The sequence below is a fragment of the Sphaeramia orbicularis genome, chromosome 13 (genome assembly GCF_902148855.1).
Source record: "Sphaeramia orbicularis chromosome 13, fSphaOr1.1, whole genome shotgun sequence".
NCBI classification, from domain to species: Eukaryota; Metazoa; Chordata; class Actinopteri; order Kurtiformes; family Apogonidae; genus Sphaeramia; species Sphaeramia orbicularis.
This window is the reverse complement of record NC_043969.1, coordinates 25,182,854-25,200,929: the sequence shown is the minus strand read 5'-3', so window position 1 is coordinate 25,200,929 and position 18,076 is coordinate 25,182,854. Positions and strand designations below refer to the sequence as shown.

The window sequence follows — 18,076 nt, the reverse complement described above, 5'->3', positions numbered from 1 at the left end:
CCTTTTCCAGCTAAAGCCAAACTAAAGTGAGCTCTGCCTGCTGACTTAGGAGTCTTGCGCTTTCTGGTGTCTGGGCTATTAATAGAGCTGGCCTGAGAATTCAGACTAAGGTCAGCAATCAGATTCCTGCTCCCAACTAGTGAAGGGAGCAAGGAGGAAAAGTCCCAGGAATTATGCATTTTTCACATTTCTATTCATATATGTAAACTTCTATACATGAAGTCTGTATTGCAAAGCAGGGCTGGCTATACAGTGCTCTTAATGTGCTTTTGCTGCCCCTTTCCCTCCAAAAGGTTCCAGCTGTTTACTGCTGACATGAATTCTCTACTTTAGGCTTTTTTGTGTGAAACACTGTTAAATTTCGCTAAATTCTGCAGTGGGAAATTCATAATGGTTAATAGGGGTAAGTTCTAAAATTAAAGGTAATAATAATAATGCAACAAGTAAAAGACAGGGAAGAAAAAAACAGCTGTATAGTAAATTCAGCTGCATTCAGTGGATGCAAGCACTAGAGGAGGTGAAACATAAGTGTAATGGAGAACACTGTACAGAGATTTATGTGTGACAGGCCTAAACTAATCCAGCCCCGTCTGACAGAAAACACCAGTCTCTTGCTAAGAAATGAGTTGGAAACCTTACAAACATGCAACTTTTGCATTAATCTAGAACGTTACAACATTCAGTCAGCTGCCATCAGCCAGTGAGCCCAGTCCTGAATCACGTATTCAGCAAATTCTCAAATGTATATCCTGATGTCATACATAGTCACCTCTGAAAAAACAATAGACAGTGTATTTTGGAAATTTATTTAAGACAGGATCATAGACACGTAGCCAAACTAACGTATTTTTTTTTTAATGTGGTGACTCTTTGAATAGTCAAAATTGTGACCCATCCCTTAACACTCACCTTGTATGTCACACACTAATATAACTGGGCAGCTCAGTTGGTAATTTTGTTTCATTTAATTCATATCTGGAATGGCAGGGCTTTTCTTTACATTACAGTTGTGGCAATCTGGATTATTGTTATTAGCAGAGCACAGCTGTCAGCGAGACTATTGGGAGCTTTGTCAGCAATCTGTCCATTCACTCACATAGATAAATAGACACACGAGTGTCAGTGAACATAAACACAGTGAGTCACACATGGAGTTTACAGCTTAACTCAGCCACACAGACTTGGCCATCACACGCTAATGTAAACACAGATGGCCTGATGACCCACTATACTGTAAATCGCACCAGATTAATGTCTCTGACCCACCAATTTATTGCATCATGGTCAACATGTCTGTTTTGGAGAAGGGTTAAATACTACATGACTACTGGTTTACATCAGACACTACTTTATTATCTGTTTTATACCATCCACAGCAGGCTTGGGTTTATGACTGTTTATTTTCAAAGTGACAGTTATCTGCTGAATCTGTACTTCTGTCAATTTATGTGTACCATAAATGTTCTATTTTTGGTTTACAAAGATTATATTATGAACATCTGGTGGCTGGACCTCCGTGTGTCACACTAACTGCTTTTGCAACTGAACAGCAGTAACAGAATGCTGTGTGGTGCTGGAAGTATTTCACTCGGTTAAAGTTTGATTGAGCAGCGTTGAATGAAAGGCAGGAATGTGAACTAACCCTGCTCTTCATAGGCAGGCTGATCATTTTTGTCCTTTTGGGGTCATGCCTGCAAAGGCTAGAGGAAACGCTGCCAAAGTCCTCAAAACAACAACCCTTGTGGATAGTTAAGAAATGTCATTTTGTTTCTGGGTCTCTGAGCTGAGTTGATCAGCCTCTGTATCGCTCAAAGCTGTCTCTCTCTCTCTCTCTCTCGCTCTCTCAGCTATCATTCTGTTTGTTAATTCCTTCTAACTTGCCCTTTATCCACATCCTTCTTTCCATATAATTGTCACTTTGTGCTATGGTGGCACAGTCCCTGTTGAGTGCAGCAGCAATAAAGACCAAAGGCTTTTAAACAGTCAGGACATCAGTGCTTTTACTCCTGTGGTTCCCTTAAAGATGCTTCTTACACAGTTGCTCCACATGAGTTTAAAAACTGCTGAGGCAGGTTTTTGTCATAGAGACATTTAGCACTTTATCCCTTTTTATTGCGCTAAATCCTGGATTTGCTCAGCTGTTCTCATTTAACAGTGCAATGACCCAGTTTAAGGATGAGGGGAACCTATGATTATTTTTTGCTTTTTGTTTTCCCACAAAAACATGACCATGACTTCCTTACAGCACCACTGCAATCCAATCACATACAACATTAAGTGATTGAATTACAATCACATCTACATAATTCCCATTGAAAAAACAATTGTTTCAATATATTAAGCTATGGTCAAATGTAATTATTCAATGGAGTAACACTGTGTTTTCCGGCTAAGATGTGTTGGCATCTTAAGTGTATTTCCAGCAGAGCAACCACATGAATTTTAATCTTGATTCCAGCCATTTAATCCATGCACTTCTTGAATACTGTAGCAGGTGTTATTTCACTTAAACAGAAATCAAGAAAATGTCAAAATATTTACAGTGATCTGTAAAATATAGTCTAGTATTAACACATTTTACAGTAAATATTTAAATATTTCGAATTGTACACAACTGTCTATTGTAAATCCTTTTGTGTGTTAATTATCAGGCAGTGTGAGATCCTGTTGGTGGCCAGGTGTTGCACTCATTCAGTGCCATTTCCTTTTGTCACTCTTTTCACACTTCATTTACACAAGGTGTGAATGCTGGTGACGCACACCATGTGCTATGCATAATTTTGTACTTTGAGATAGATTTTCAAATCGTGCCACACTTTCCATAAAACTGCATCACTGCTGTTCTCACCTCTGTTCTGTATTTCTAAATAAAGATGCATGATTTATTCTGCTCTTTAGAGGTTCATAGATAATTAATCAGTAAAAGTCAGGAGAGGAGGTGATAGTGAATATTTAAAGGTGCAGTATATAACACTCATATGTGCTCATGTGCTGACTTCTAAGTTTATGTTGGAGTCGTTGTTAGCTATGTTCATTTGTAAGTTATCAGTAGAGCAGAAGAAAGGCAATGAACTGTGGGAGCAAGTATAAGGATTTAAAAGAAATTCCAAACTTAATCATCTACATACAAATCAGTGTACAGGTTTTAACCTAGATGTAGGCAGCTAAGACACTTGAAGATGGTGTTTAACTTTTTCATGTGTGTTACAGTTTGTTCAGTCACAATAAAAAAAGGTAAATTATGTAAATTTCTCCACACGTTACATTTTGCTTTTTAAATACAACCAAAGTTAGAAAAACATTCAGCAGAATTTAAAGAAAAAAATATTTCCACTAGACACTGTTCCTTCACAATCTATCAAACTACTGTTTTGCTACTGTTCTCTACACATGGACATCAGAGAGCAGTCAGTGGCTCACCTGAAAAATTTTTTATCATGGCCCACTGAATGTACCCAAACACACTCCAGTCAGAGCAGCAGTCATAAACACATCAGAGGTGACAGTACTCTCAGCAGCTTTCTGACATTCAGCTGAAATTGCAGAATTGTACTTTTCGTGACCTTTCTGTAATGATAGTGAGTGAAGTTTAGCTTTCTGTCTGTTGCATGTGATACTTCTGAGGGAATCTCACTGAAGACTTGTGGTGTGTCAGCATTTTCTGGAGGCATTTTAATTAGAGGTTGACATTTACTAGTAATTCCCCAAACTTTGACTTAAGCTGAAACCAAACTTATGAAATGTAGCAACTGCATAGTGTTTTGCGATATGGCCAAAAAATGTAAAACATGTTGAAAGCAATGCCAAAGACACAACAAAACATGAAAATATTGTAAAGTGGCAACAACATGAAAATGATGACAATCAAGACATAAAAGAAATATAACATGATGTAATAATAAGGCAAACACATTTGTAGTCTTTGATGTCATGCTTTATTCCTTGCTTTTTTATTCTGGCTTTCACAACATGTTTGGTTAAAAATGATTTTACCTGTCCTAATAAACACACACTGTACCTAGCAGAAGCATTAGCATTAGCTCATAGTACATTAGGAGCAGTGAGCTGCCACTGAAGGTGTTGAGGGACCGACTCCAGATCTTCATCAGTATCTTGGTCAAGGTCACTAACAGAGGAATTAACCCACCTACCTGTTTTCATTCATAGAAGTCTCATTCATCCATTAATATTTTTCCTGTATGAAGCAGTGTTTCCCACACCAGTAGATATAACACATGGTGATGGTTCACGATGGTGTAGAAATATGATGATCACTGCCTGCGCTGATAATCCAACAGTATTCCTACCACAGCCTGCTGTATTAGATACTGCAGGACAATGAGTCTATCTTTCTCTCTCTCTTTTTCACCTTCAATAGCACCTTAGCGTAAGATGGAGTTTGCGTTTACTTTCTGTTGTTTAAGTAGGCCATAACACTAACAGAATGACACAATACTCTTTTGGCACAGTTTGATATGGGCAATATTAATGTGAAATGTGTGAACACAGTAGTAAAACACTACATGTGTTTGAGTTTTGTATTTACTCTATAATTGAATCATAATTTTGCTAGTTGAATCAGATTGGGCAGAATTACAGGAACTCATTTTTGGAGGATTCTAAAATGAACACAGTTGTATATAATACAAGCCGTTCTGTCCTGAAAGGCTTTACTCTCTGACTGAAGCAATGCCAGATAATTAATCAATGAACTGAGAATTGTGGAGCTTGCATTATGGTGTATTTGCTTATTTGGCTCTTTTTGAGCTCACCTTAGGATACCAGTTTTACAGTTTGAGAGGTAACACATAAACACCTCTCTCAGACTCCACCTTGTAAACTAAGAGCTGTGAGGAAATAGATGCAAAGTCTGTTGCTGTTTTGTTTTCACTGTGTTTTTGGTTCCTTATATTTCTGTACCTGTTGAAATTAGACGATACTGGGCTGCTCTGTAATACCTATATGACAACGGCCTCTATGTGTTCAGGTCTTATGTAAACTCACAGTGACAGGTTACTATTGTGACAGAACATAACTCACTACTGTTGGAAGACAATTTTGCACTGGAATGTTAGTGGGTCATTAACCCATAAAGACCCAAACAGCCGCTGGCAACCAAAAGCATCAACTGATCTAAATTGTTCAGTAACTTCTGATCCATTAATCCTATTGATACATATAAATAATTGATGTAAAATGCAGTTTGTCATCTTTTCATGGTCATCAGATATGACCCATTTGGACGTTCACAGGTTCTGTAGTGAACATGGAAACACCGTCAACTTCTACAACATTGATTCACCAGAAAAACCCATGGAGTTGGATCAATGACAGTGGATGGAGATACTTGTTTTTACATTCAGTTATTGATGTCTTTAATGAAAAAGTCTTTCCTCAGTTTTTTCTGTTTCTGAAATATTAACCCTCAACTTTAATCTGACCTTTGACGATCAGTAAAGTAAATATAGGAAAATTATTTTCACTGAAAGACTACAAAATACAGAGGATGGTATTATAATAAATGGTGATCAATCACGTAAGAAAAGTTAAATATAGAGAAAGAAAGTTTTGGAACTGCCACAAAAGTAGCACTGGGTCTTTATGGGTTAGAATATAAGTTAAAAAGAAAGGGAGTGCCATCCGAGTTCTTGTTCACCAACAAGAAAACAGTGACATATTTCCCAAGTGTGTACGCCAACAATATAAACCTTACATCGTAAAAAAAATCCTGTTGTTTTTACGCAAAAAAACTGGCAGCTATGGTTACCAGAACAATACTGTAAAAAAACACAACAAACCGTAAACATATTTACGGAGTAACATGTAGATTTAACATTTTAACATGTAGTTTTAACATTGGATTTCAGTGATACTTACGTGTTTAAAATGTTAAATTTACTTTTTTATTACTCTTAGACTTAAAAAAAAGTATGAGAATAGGCTGTTATTTCAACATTATGGTCTTGCAATTTAAATGGCACCACATTGTTTTTCAATTTATAGTTTTATTTTCTCAAAACAATAGAAATACATAATTACTATATACAAATCTGGTTTTGTTAGCATACTCTTCCTGTAAAAACTATAGCTATATTTAATGTAATCATTAACACAAAAATCTTTTCAATTAAACAACTTTGCATTGTATTTTCACTTAAAGTTTTTTTATGTTGCAATTTTACAACTTTTTAGTGTTAAATCTACAGTCATTTTTTACAGTGTAATGATTGTTTTGTTGCCTAGTCCTAGTGTTTAAGATACTGAGTCACCATTTTGGGATTCTTCTAGTGTTCTTCATTATTTATTATTAAGATTATTATACTTTGGTGATTACTGTTCTGTGAATGAAGTAGCTTGTTTTTCTGTCAGTTGTTCCAGTTGTTTAACATCCCACCTGTTTTTTCCTGAGGTCTTTGAATAATCCTGATGTGCACAGAGCTTTTCCTCCCTTCTCTGTCTGACCCTTAAACTCATGCTGTTCTCTACCTTCTCTCCTTTTCCTCCACCGCTTCTCCTTATGCAGTAGCACTAGCCACCAGCTCCAGGATGCTGCATGTCTCTGTGTGCAGCATTACGTTATTAATGTCTGGGTAATACATTGTGCTTCTCTGCCGGAGCTGGAGGCACAAAACGTTGGTCTGTACAGACCTGGAGCAGCTCTCTGTCACTGTCCTCTGCCGGTCGTACGTATGCTGACCATCTGCAGAATGGTAAGTGTAGCATGTCTTCTGCAGGGACGAGAAGTGAGATGACAAGTAAGATTAAACTGCACATGTCTTCAGTCACCGACATGCTCACATATAGTAGTTTATGATGTAAAGAGACACAGATGTGTAATATTTGATCGACCTGCCTTCTGATTTTGCTTTAACCATTTGATTAGCTTTGTAGCTCTCACTCTGTGGCCCTTTTATCAAATCATACTGGGAAAATGTGCCTTTAATAATGCAGTATGGGCTGGATTTCATGTTTTATGCAATGTGTAGATTTTGAAAATATTTTCTGATAGCAGTGTTGGTCAGACATGTTAAGTGTGTGGTAAATGACAGATTAGTCAAATGACTGAAAATTACGAATCCAGAATAAAAATAACGGTTGTATGTTAAATAGCACAAGGTGTTTTTGAGTTTTTTTGGCTGCATGTTGTGTTTGGGCAACAAGATTAGAGAAGTGGATTACATCCAGAGTGGTGAACAGATGGAAACAGAAGAAGGAAAGGGACAATTGTGTGTAGTTCATGTTGGAGCCCAGTCAGACACCACCCCAGAAGTCATGAACACCATCTGTTGAGGGCACAAGTCAAGAACTGGCACATTTCTATCCTTAATAAAGGTTGGCAGAAATTAGGGATTGACTGACTACTATTCTTTTTTTTTTTCTGCGGCTAATGCCAGTACAGATTAGTAGCAGTCAAGGACACCAATATCTGGAATTAATATATATAGTTGAAGCAAACTGAAATTAAATGAATTGGTGTACCGTCATGAGTAAATCCTGTATCTTTTAGTGACATCTCTGTTGCAGCTGGCCTGGATCCAGGACTGTGTGTTTATAATTTGCTTTTTCCTTTTTTGTTTTCTTTCTTGCAGATCTCTGAGACATTTGATTTGAGTATTCTGTAAAAGAAACCCAACATTTTCTTTTTATTTTCAATGTAACGCACATATTTACACTTTAACACTCTTGACAACATGAGAAAACTTGTCCATCTTTTGAGGGAATAAGTCAAGAACTGGCACTTGTCTTTCCTTTTTTAAAGGCGGTTGCTTGGTACTTCTTTTATGATTTTTTTTTCTTTCTAGTTCCAATACCAATACAGAAAATGAGCAATCGTGGCAATCGGTGTAACTGATAAATTGTGTATTTGCTGGGGAAAAGAGAAGCAATGAATCAGTGCTTGGGTGAAGTCTAGATGTAACGGTCATGTCATTTTAGGAGGTTTGGTAAAAAAGCTTTTAGTAGCTGGGTGTTGAGGTCAGACGAGCCTCCTGCTTGTTAAGTTAACAGCTTCATAATCCTGAGCACAAAGGGATTCCTCCTGTGGTGTCTGGAGTGTCAATCACAGGCTTTCAGGCTCAGTTTGAGGGATGCTGCTTGTCCATCAATACAGAATTAACAGTTCCATTGTGGCTCTCAACAACCCAGTGGGAATGAGAGGAAAACCAATGAAAGACTTTTTTAATACTTGAAAGTCCTGTATTTGTGTTTTATAAAGTGTTAAAGCTTTCAAATACTTCTCACTTAAAATAGCATGTTGTGTAATGATGTAGTGGAAGGATTTTAAAAGACCAGCTTGAAAAAAATCTAGCAGCCGTATACACTACTGTGCAGAAGTCCAGTACCGATATAATGACCATACAAATGCATCTTTTCAGTCTCTTTGTTAAGATACAATCTGGATATATGGGAAGGTTGTACAGCAGTAAAAACAAAAGTTTCAGGGAAAAAACTGCCCAAGTGGTAGTATTTAGTGTGACCTCCCTCTGCACTTAACATGTCATCAACCCTTTTGTTCAGACAATATGAGATTTATTGCATTAATTTTCTGATGTTTTTAGTTGTTCGCGCTGCTTCTTGTCATGGGGTAAGGGGTCACAATAAATAGTGACTTTAACCTTTAGAAAACATTTAGTAATTTTTTTTAGTGTGTGTTTTTTTAAGGCTTTCTTGTATTTTGTTGTTCTATCTGAAAGAAAGAGAAAAAGATGCATATTTTAATTTCAACCCTGCTAAAGGCGGCCTTGGACTTTTGCACAGTACGGTACATGTACTGTTGCTTCGAGCCCTATTGTGTGTATTTGAATGTTTTATGCATTACTTTGTGAATTAATTTCACTGAAAATTGAAAATATTTATATTTCTCATCAATGCGAAAAATACCTAAATCATAAAATTAAGATCAGTTTAGATTATTTTTCTGTTGATATATTTTTACTAACCACAAAATAAAAATGCATCCTTTTTTATTGTAATACACTAGTTCTGATTAGCCATTTTCTGCCAGCGGTGCTTAATTTCAGTATTTTATTTTCATGTTTTTAACAGAAAGTGTACATTGACTCCTTTTGCTAGTGCTGCTTTTTCCTATTACTATTTGTTAATATTGTGCCAAAGGTGTATGGTTTTAACAAAAAAACATTTCACTAATATAGTATCTTGAGATCATAACGCATCCATAACTGTGACAAAAAACATCTAGATTACATTTTTCCAAATATTTCCCTTTTTCATTTACTTTTGTGTGAAAGTTTTTTTGCAGAAACTTGCTCCTTCCATTTGTCTATTTACAGAAATATGTGTATGAGAGACATAATTTGCATATTAGATATTATATTAAACCAGTTCATCTCCCATCTTTAAAATCCTATCAGTCCTAACAAGGTACCATCATGAGGAAATCCCATGTCCTTCAGTAGCATGTCTGTCTGCACTAAAATGCCACTGGATGCATCCAGAGCATTGTGGTTATAGTTTTGCATCATCTTATTGGTTTGTGAACGGTTTTGTCTAGCAGATGTGAGATGGTTGCTTTGAGCACTTTGCAAAATTTCACTAGATTTTATTTTGAAACTTTAAGCACATATTTACCCTTCAGTATGACAATTTGTTTAGATTAAATGAATGAATGAACGACTTATAGCAGTAAAGCTGCAGGTTGTTAAACTGATCCCACTTTTCTGTCAGCATTGTTTTGCCTGTACTGGAGTCTCACATTTTACTCAAGAGACTCCATACGATGCAATAAATAGTCAACCTCAGCATCGCCTGCCTCGGAGAGTAACATCTGCGGTTTCTTAATCTTCTGTTGCAAAAGTAATGAATCTGAGAATAGTTAAGATACTTTGTGTTTGTTTCCACTCCACTGCCACCTTTGGCAAGACAGGAAACCCAGTCCAGACGCTGATGTAATTTCTCTCATTGAATCTGTTCAAGACACAATGCCAACTCTGTTTCAGCTGATCTATGGCTCCGACTTCAGACTTCACCCTCTCCAGTAGCATTGTGATAAGCGGTGGCCCAGCAGGAGCCAAAAATCACACAAGGTGGTTTTGTGTTCATGTAATGTGGGACTTAGACTGGAATTTGGTGTTGCAGAAGCGAGGCCACACAGAAACCCACTGACTTCCTTTCACCAGGGCAAACAGAGTTCACAACCCAACTGATGGTGAGATTGTGTTGGTGCCGCCGCCTTTTGTCTCACAGGTGTCACTCTTTTTCTGCTCAGTTGTGGTGCAGCACATTAGTCTAAATAAACACTATCAGCTTTGTAGATTGGACAAGGCAATTTGTTCTCTTTCAGTAACAGTTTATTCAGCAATCTGAGAGTCAGTATAAATAACAATTTATGGTCCTCATTTTGAATAATGGTTGAGAATGAAGATTAAAAGTCATTAGGAAGTCCAGGTTGCAGCCAAAAGTGGTAAAATACAACGCAATTACTGTGTTTAGTGGAAACCAAATCCTTGGTTGTGGAGTTTAAAGTGTGACCTTAACATATCATGTGTGCACGTGTGGTTGATTGTGATCAGCTCCAAATCTGCTTGATATTTTAAACCTTTTTTTCCAGATTTAGCTTGCTAATTTAGATGCCGTCTGTGCTTCTGCTAATGATGCACTTCAGACTTCCCAAGCTGCTGGAAAACATTACAAACAGAAGAGTGCAAATGGCATGAAATTGAGAATTCAGTTACACAAGAAAAATCGGCAAAATAAAAAAAAAATAAAATAAAATAAGAGCTAAAATTAATCCAAGACACATTTTAGACTGAGAGAGTGTTGTGGTGATTGGATATAAATGCTGGTTGAACCACAGATTAAAAGATTACACCAGAGTCCTTAAACTCTCTAGCTAAGATGTATTCTTCCTCATGTTTCACTGTGTTGTGCAGGATATGAATTTAAAGAGAAAAAGATGTGACATCTCCCTTGGGACCCCCAAAAAATACTTAATTAATTGCCATGACATCTGCATTTTTACTCACTCTCCCACCATCAGAACAATGCTGAATGCATTTTGTTGCCAAATCCGCATTGGACACCAGCCCATGAATCACAGAGGGAATGTCGGAATGTCAATTGGGAATAACAAGATAATGTTTGCAGTCACTTCGCACAAGTCACTTTAGCTAGCTAGCAACAAAATAGTCACCAAAACACAATCAAAATGCCAACATACACAGATCAACACATGACTGACTTACATTTAGACTGTCAAAACATTGTTTTTGCTATGCACATGAAAAATTCACCTGACCTGACCAGTACTGAGAATGCTTAGTTTAGAGATGCCTGTTCAGTTTGTTTATTTTAAAGCTTCATTACTGAGAAATCTCCCAACATAAGCTATGAAACCTCTCCTCTGCATTTCCATTAATGAAAGTGAAGCCAACATTTATAAACTGTACCTTGTTTTCAGTCTTATGAACTTTACTATCATTGCAAAAAAAGAATACTATTCTGCTGGTTGCATTTGGAAAAAGAATTCATGAACTGTACAACTAAGTTTGGGAAAATGGAGATGTTTGCACTGTAAGTCTTAGCTTTAACAGATGACATAATCGGATAAAAATGCACTGTGATTAAAAGGTAAAATGAATTAGAAGGAACAATGGGATTCCTAACTTTTAATCTGGAAAAGCCTCTCCCTTTACACCATTCAGTGGGAAACCCCCCCCCTCCACCAAATCCACATGAACCATTGTTACACAATGCTGCTTTTTGAAAGGGAAACAACAAAGTGAGAAAATGCTTTAGCTCCTTTCCAACAGGAATTTCTCTCTGTCAGATAAAGAGCCTTGAGTGAATGGAGGAGGAAGTGTAGGAAGTGTAAGTTCAGCAGATCCAGCGTCTCCTCATTCCTTGCTATTGTGGAATAATATTTGCGTTCCTGCAGAAGTGGTAGGTATCTACTTCAGAAGGGGTCGCTGACCTCTGACTGTAGCAGTTCTTGATAGAAGTCTTATTCAATATGTCAGTCAGCTCAGGAGAAAATGTGTATCTAATTCATATTTTCTGCTTATTTCCTCTCTGTCTTTCATGGATTTGTTTCAGAAGTTTTCACAGTTAGACTAAGTCACAAGACTGTTAGGTCAAAAGTTAGTTCAGTTCATTATCCCTAAAATTCAGTCTCTACATTTTACCCATCCTGTATACAGCACCTAGTATTAGCATTAGCATTAGCATTCGCAGATTAGGAGCAGTGAGCCATTGAAGATGCTCAGGGTTCCACTCCAGATCTGCATCAGCATCTTGGTCAATGCACTGACAGAAGAATTAACCTGTTTTAGTTATTGTACGTGCGGTGTGTGATGGCCAGGGAAACTGGAGGAAACACACATCTAAAAATGTGTTAGTAAAAAAAAATTAATTGACTCTCAGTGGGATTGTATTTAGAGGATTTGACTGTTTTACATGACTAATCTAGATCTAGAAAAAAAAAATTCTTCATTTTTCTGCGTTCTGATAAAATAACCTTTGATTTTACTCTGAGCCTCTATGTATATCTACATGGTCGATAAATCACATAGAGGGAAATACCTGCTCTTTACTGAAAAATGCAAAATACACATTATAATAAATAGTATTAAATCTGTTGGACAGATTAAATGTAGATAAAAATTAATTTGGAAGTCACCACAAAAGTAGTTTTAGTGCTTTAAGAAAAACAAAATACAGTTGTTTCTTCTTTTTTCAGTGTAATACATACAACCATAACTTACTTTTTTGTATTACAAAGATGTTATCATGCACTAATGAGCATTAAAGTGACAAACAAAAAAGAAATGACTAGTAAAATGAAGTCACATAACATATATTTTAACTTTTTTTCTGAACCAAAATTGTTTCCCTACTGAGTAAAATATTAGGCTGTGTATGTGCTACGTTCTCTTCATTTCTAAACTATCCATATTTTATTATTTAACATTTCTTGCCTATGAGCAGCCAGACTTTCAAGACCATTAGTTAAGTTTTGTGTATACGGCAGATACACAGCTACGCAGTTTCTGGTTATGAGCAGCAGGTGGCACTGCCCTCCCTCCCCGTATCCTCCTAGGGGACACAAAGCATCCCCTGCAATAAGATGAACATCTGCACGTCGTCATCCTCACATACATTTTACATCATTGTGTTTTTGAAGATTCAGATACTGGATCTGTCCCCTCTCCTTTGTGGTTTGTTATCTCTGCCTGTCTCTGACGTTCTGTAGACCAGCGCTCATTGGCAGCGGGTCTGTGAGCAGTGGATTTTATCAAGGAGCTCATTCCAGCCATACTGGACCTGAGCCAGACAGCCTTACAATGTAAACAAGGCCAAAGAGACGTTTAATTATGCCTGGAAATATGATCCTCAGATCCCACACCGAACCGTACTGTCATGTCCGTACACTGTTTGTGGGGTGCCTGTATGTAGTACATCTGTGTGGGGACCAACATATAAATTACTGACTGTAGGTTGTGAGTATGTGTGCAGTGTGAGATTATATCTAAAGCTGTCCATCCCTTAGGCCCTGTCAGCCCTTTTCAGACAGTCCATGATAATCACCCTCATGATGAGGGCCAGCCACAGAGGATTAAAGCAAACCTAAGGTCGTCTCCTCAGACATCATCTTTTTTCACAGGAAGTAATGTCTCCGGTCTGTTAGTGCACATGTGTTTTCTACCCCCCGCCTGTAGATTTGTCACCTTAAAGAAGGCTAAAGTGAGATTTGCTACTGTGTGGTTTCTTGAACAAGCATGTGTGTTGGCATTTGTATTCTCTGTGTACTGGTTATGGTAGTGATTACTGTTGTATAAGTTGGCACACTTGCACCAAGCTATTAAGATTGGGATCAACTTGCATTTCACTTGTTCCTCCCATAGGCGGAAAATGAATTCTCAGCTGAATTCTGCCTCTGTTTTTTCTTCTGTCTCATGTTAAACTAAAAGCTTAGGAACTAGATCCCAGTCTTTAAAGAACAGACAGTTGCTGAGGCTGTTATTTTAAACAGAGGAACACAGTGTTTTAGTCTCATTTTTCCTTGGCTTTTTTTTTTAACAAGGACTCTCAAAATCACTCATACAGTTGGCTATCTTAGACTCATTGGACAGATTTACTTTTGTATGAAATCAAAAGCAATATAATCACCAAATCTTAATTCCACAAGAATGAATGAGTATTACAAGACTAGTAAAGTACAGATCCGTCAAGATTAATGAAAAGCCTTGTGCTGTGGCCCACTTAAGTGTGTGTATGTGGAGAAGTGACTTGTGGCCTACATGCTACAAATAATCGTTTTATCTTGCACACACTTTCTCTCTCCTCCTCTCCCTCTCTCTTTCTCTCACACACATTTCTCTTGTGCCACTCTGGTTCAGGCACTGCCAGCTGGGAGGTCTGTGGAGGATGTGATGACTATTGTAGCTGCATATTTACAGCCGATTCCCTTTGACACAGACCTCACAGAACTGAATCTATCAGTTTAGGGCTGATTTTTCTGATCAACTGTTAATATTACAATCAAAGAGTGAATTCTAATAGTTTGAGACATATAGCATCTGCATCCTTTATTCATGCACAGTGCTGAACAGTGGTCAGTGTCCAGTATTGTGCATGTTTGTATTTCTGCTGCGATGTTATATGTGAGCATGTGTTTAAAAGTGACAGCATGAGATGCTTGTTACAAGGTCGCAAGTCAGATGTTGCTGAAGTCTCTACGGAGGAGTATCTCTTCTAAAGTCTGCCACAGCTGCCTCTCATCTGCATACGAGCCACACATTGGCCAAAGCTAAAAAGCAGGGTGGAGCTATTGAAATTTCACTGACTGCACAGTGGCAGAAGATCGAAGGTGTACCTGTTTGAAAAAAGTTTTTTCTGGGCTAAGTGAAGCGGGATGTGTACAAGAAAACTGGATACCATGTGATTGGTGAAGCAGGGAAATTAGGTGTGCTTATGTAACACGGGGTGCTCTGAAACTAAAGCAGTGACACTGCTTCCCAAGGCCTTTTCAGTAGCTTTTGTTTTTTCCTACTCCAGTCGGGTGAAACCACTGCTTCTGAAAGGATAATATGGCAGCAAATTCAGAAACAAACAGTGAATCAGAGGTATGTGCTTGTATGATTTTTTTTCATACTGACCCTGCAATTAAGTGTGTGTATGAGACTTACTCTTTGTTGTTTCTTCTTTCCAACATAGATGTGCATGGCTGTGGGTTTCTCCTGTGCACATTCAGTTTACATGTGCTTAAGTTTAGATTATAATCATGAAGCCACATTCACGTTAGGTCGTTCACATGAATGCATGTGACTGAACTTTGTGCTCATATATAGTTTTGTGTGAGTATAAGGTTTCTGCACGTAGGACTGCAGAAAATGGGTATTTTTTACTGCTGACAAACTGCAAGAGGTTAATGAATGCTGATTAGGAGTGACAGCTTAATACACTGAGAGGAGAGTGTTGGGAGTGTCTTAATCTGACGGTTGAAGACAATGTTGCTCAGTGGTTGACACAAGAATACATTTGCATCAGAGATCTGTCTTAAAGTTTTCCCTGCTATACATTTGCAAAGCAGAGAAAAACTGTACATGGTAATTGTCTTTTCTGTAGTATTGAATATGTGGACTTCTGGTCACATGGATATTTGCATGAGCTCTATAGCTGTGGGAGTGTGTGGTGAAGAGGGACTATTTCTGTCTCTCTCTCCCTTTCAGCTTGTGTACTGAGCCAGCTTCACACAGAGCTTTGCTATAACTATCCAAACAACCACAGCATTCACACAGAGTGCACATGGCTCACTTCACCACCTGCTACTGGCCTCGCCACAAGGGGAAACCTCACTGGTATTCAGCCTGTGCATTCCACAACATTTACATTTTAAAGAAGGGATAAACATGGAGTATTGTGTCTGGTATGACTGTTTTTTAATAACCACATTTATATTTCATTTTTCTTCAAAATGAGGTAAAATTTCTTGTAGCTTTAACAGTCAATCCACTGTACACAGAATCCCTCACACTGTTTTTTGACATACAGTTATTCCTGCCAGAAACTTGAGGCCTGCCAAGCAGAAATGATTTAACATTCATTTAATAGCAGGGTAATTATTGTAGCAGGATTATAAACGACTCTGTCAACTGCATTTCCTTCGATGTTGTATTCTGCTTTCATCATAGAAGGTCAATAACAACATGTTGTATAGTTTCTTTATGACTTTTGGCAGCTTCTGATTGCATTTCCCATGTCATAAGGGGTCCATTTGAAGTGGGCTTTCCCCCGAGAGCTGCATTTCTTACAACAAATCATCATCCATCAGCGCCGTGGCAGCCAAACCCACTTTCATGATCCAACATTAACAAAGCAGTGTAGTTAACCACACAATTTGTTTATGTTGAATTGGATTTCATGTTCTTCGATTGTTTCTCAGGGACTGCTTGGGTTAGCCACAAAGGTTTCAGTCCCATCATTAAATTTATCTCCCTGATAAATTGAAGACGGTCATTTTCTTGCCTTCATTTGATGCCAGGTACAATGATGTACTTGATAAGTTTTGATTGAAACACAGCAAAGGGTATCATTTCCTGCTGTAGCTCCACAGCAGCCTGCCACTTTTCCTCCAGACTGCTTATTACACTTTTATCAAAATAATTGGATGCATCAGACTGTGCTGTATATGGAATACACTTTAGCTGAAGTTGTTAGCTTAGCCTTAAACATTTTACTTAAAAATGCACTCTGTCTCTGGCCAAAATCTTCTGAATGGAGATCTACAAAGAGTATGCGCTGAAGTTCAGTGTGGGAGACCTTCTCCGTTGACACACAACAAACACATGGCAGGAAATGCCAAAGCAGCAGCCGCTGTCATCGCCAAAGCCTTAATGTATCTGTCAGCATTCCATTGTTAATTTTTCTACTTCCATTCATGTGGCTGTATTGTAACTGTGAATGAGGAGGAAGCAAGTGGACTTGTGTTGTGCTACATGAAGGCTTATTTTGTCACAGAGTGGCTCTGTTTCTCGGTTACTTTAGCACAGTTTGTCTGAGGCTTTTCTAGTCATGTGTCTCACACCACCCACACAGAGTTCATCCAGAATGACATTTATTCACTCTGTTTCATTAATGATGAACTCACTACATTATGTCCTTGATGTTAAAGGCTCTTTAATCAGTTGTAGTGAACTTCAAGATGAACTGAAAAGACGTTTTGGCCAGTTATGGAAACTATAACTGGTTCAGGTCTCAGCTGGGACTGGGTCCAGTGGGATACTTTGTGTGTCAGCCTAATAAGAATTGATGTCACAGCCTATTAGGTTATTTTTTAAGCTGTATGAAATTGTTTTCACCTATGGAAGAATGAGGATTTATTTTTTTCTAAAACTTTGAACTTTCTTATTTGTGTGTCTTACTTTAGTTTTCTTTATGGTATTTTAATGGCTAACCTTGTAGTTTTTTAATTGGATCTGTTCATGTGCTGTTTTTAATCACTGAAGAAATACTTCTAATATTACTGACTCTATTTCTGTATCTTATATACACTCTTACGCACTGTCACCATTTTAATAAGAAAAAAGTCATAGCATTGCTGAGCATTGTTCTATGGATTTGTAATGTCACTAGGGGTCACCAGAGTTGATGTGTCTATTGCCAATCCATCCCATGTCAGATATATTGATTAATTAGTTTTACACACTTGGCTTTCTATTGTCAGACGAGTGCATTTAGTTTAAACCATTCAGTTCTGTAGAAAATGTCTGTACTCGCTAGTAGTCAGTCATCCTTGATTGGATCGTTTTAGGAAGTCATTATGGTTAATACTTTCACCTGGATTATGGTAGAGATTTCTAAATGCTGAAAGCTGCAAAATAGGGATTAAATTTAACCAAAGAATCAAATGCCAAGGCTTCTATGTGGCAGCATAACTTCAGTGATTTAATAAAAATGGGATTTTGGGTAATGTGTGTGGAAAAGTGCACAAGTCCGATCAAATCTTTCCTGTGTTGAACTTCTTAGATTACTTAAGCGTAATAATTCTCCCATATTGTTTTTCTTGAAGGAGGGAATAGAAACACAAACAGTGCGTTGGCACAGATGGGTCCCAGGAATA

The 18,076-nt window shown here is 37.7% G+C and overlaps 1 protein-coding gene across 5 annotated transcripts in view; it reads left to right on the top strand.

Annotated features, from left to right (window-relative positions):
* The window catches only part of septin4b (septin 4b), a 49,436-nt gene that overhangs the window by 20,016 nt on the left and 11,344 nt on the right, over positions 1-18,076 (top strand). The window contains exon 1 of one of the 5 annotated variants that reach the window (XM_030151998.1): positions 14,843-15,080. The exons of 3 other annotated variants lie outside the window; for them this stretch is intronic. In XM_030151998.1, coding sequence (XP_030007858.1) covers positions 15,045-15,080 — 36 coding nt within the window. In that variant the 5' untranslated portion in view covers positions 14,843-15,044. Of the gene's footprint in view, positions 1-14,842; positions 15,081-18,076 lie in introns of those variants that run through there. One more of the 5 variants, XM_030152003.1, reaches the window with a different exon arrangement.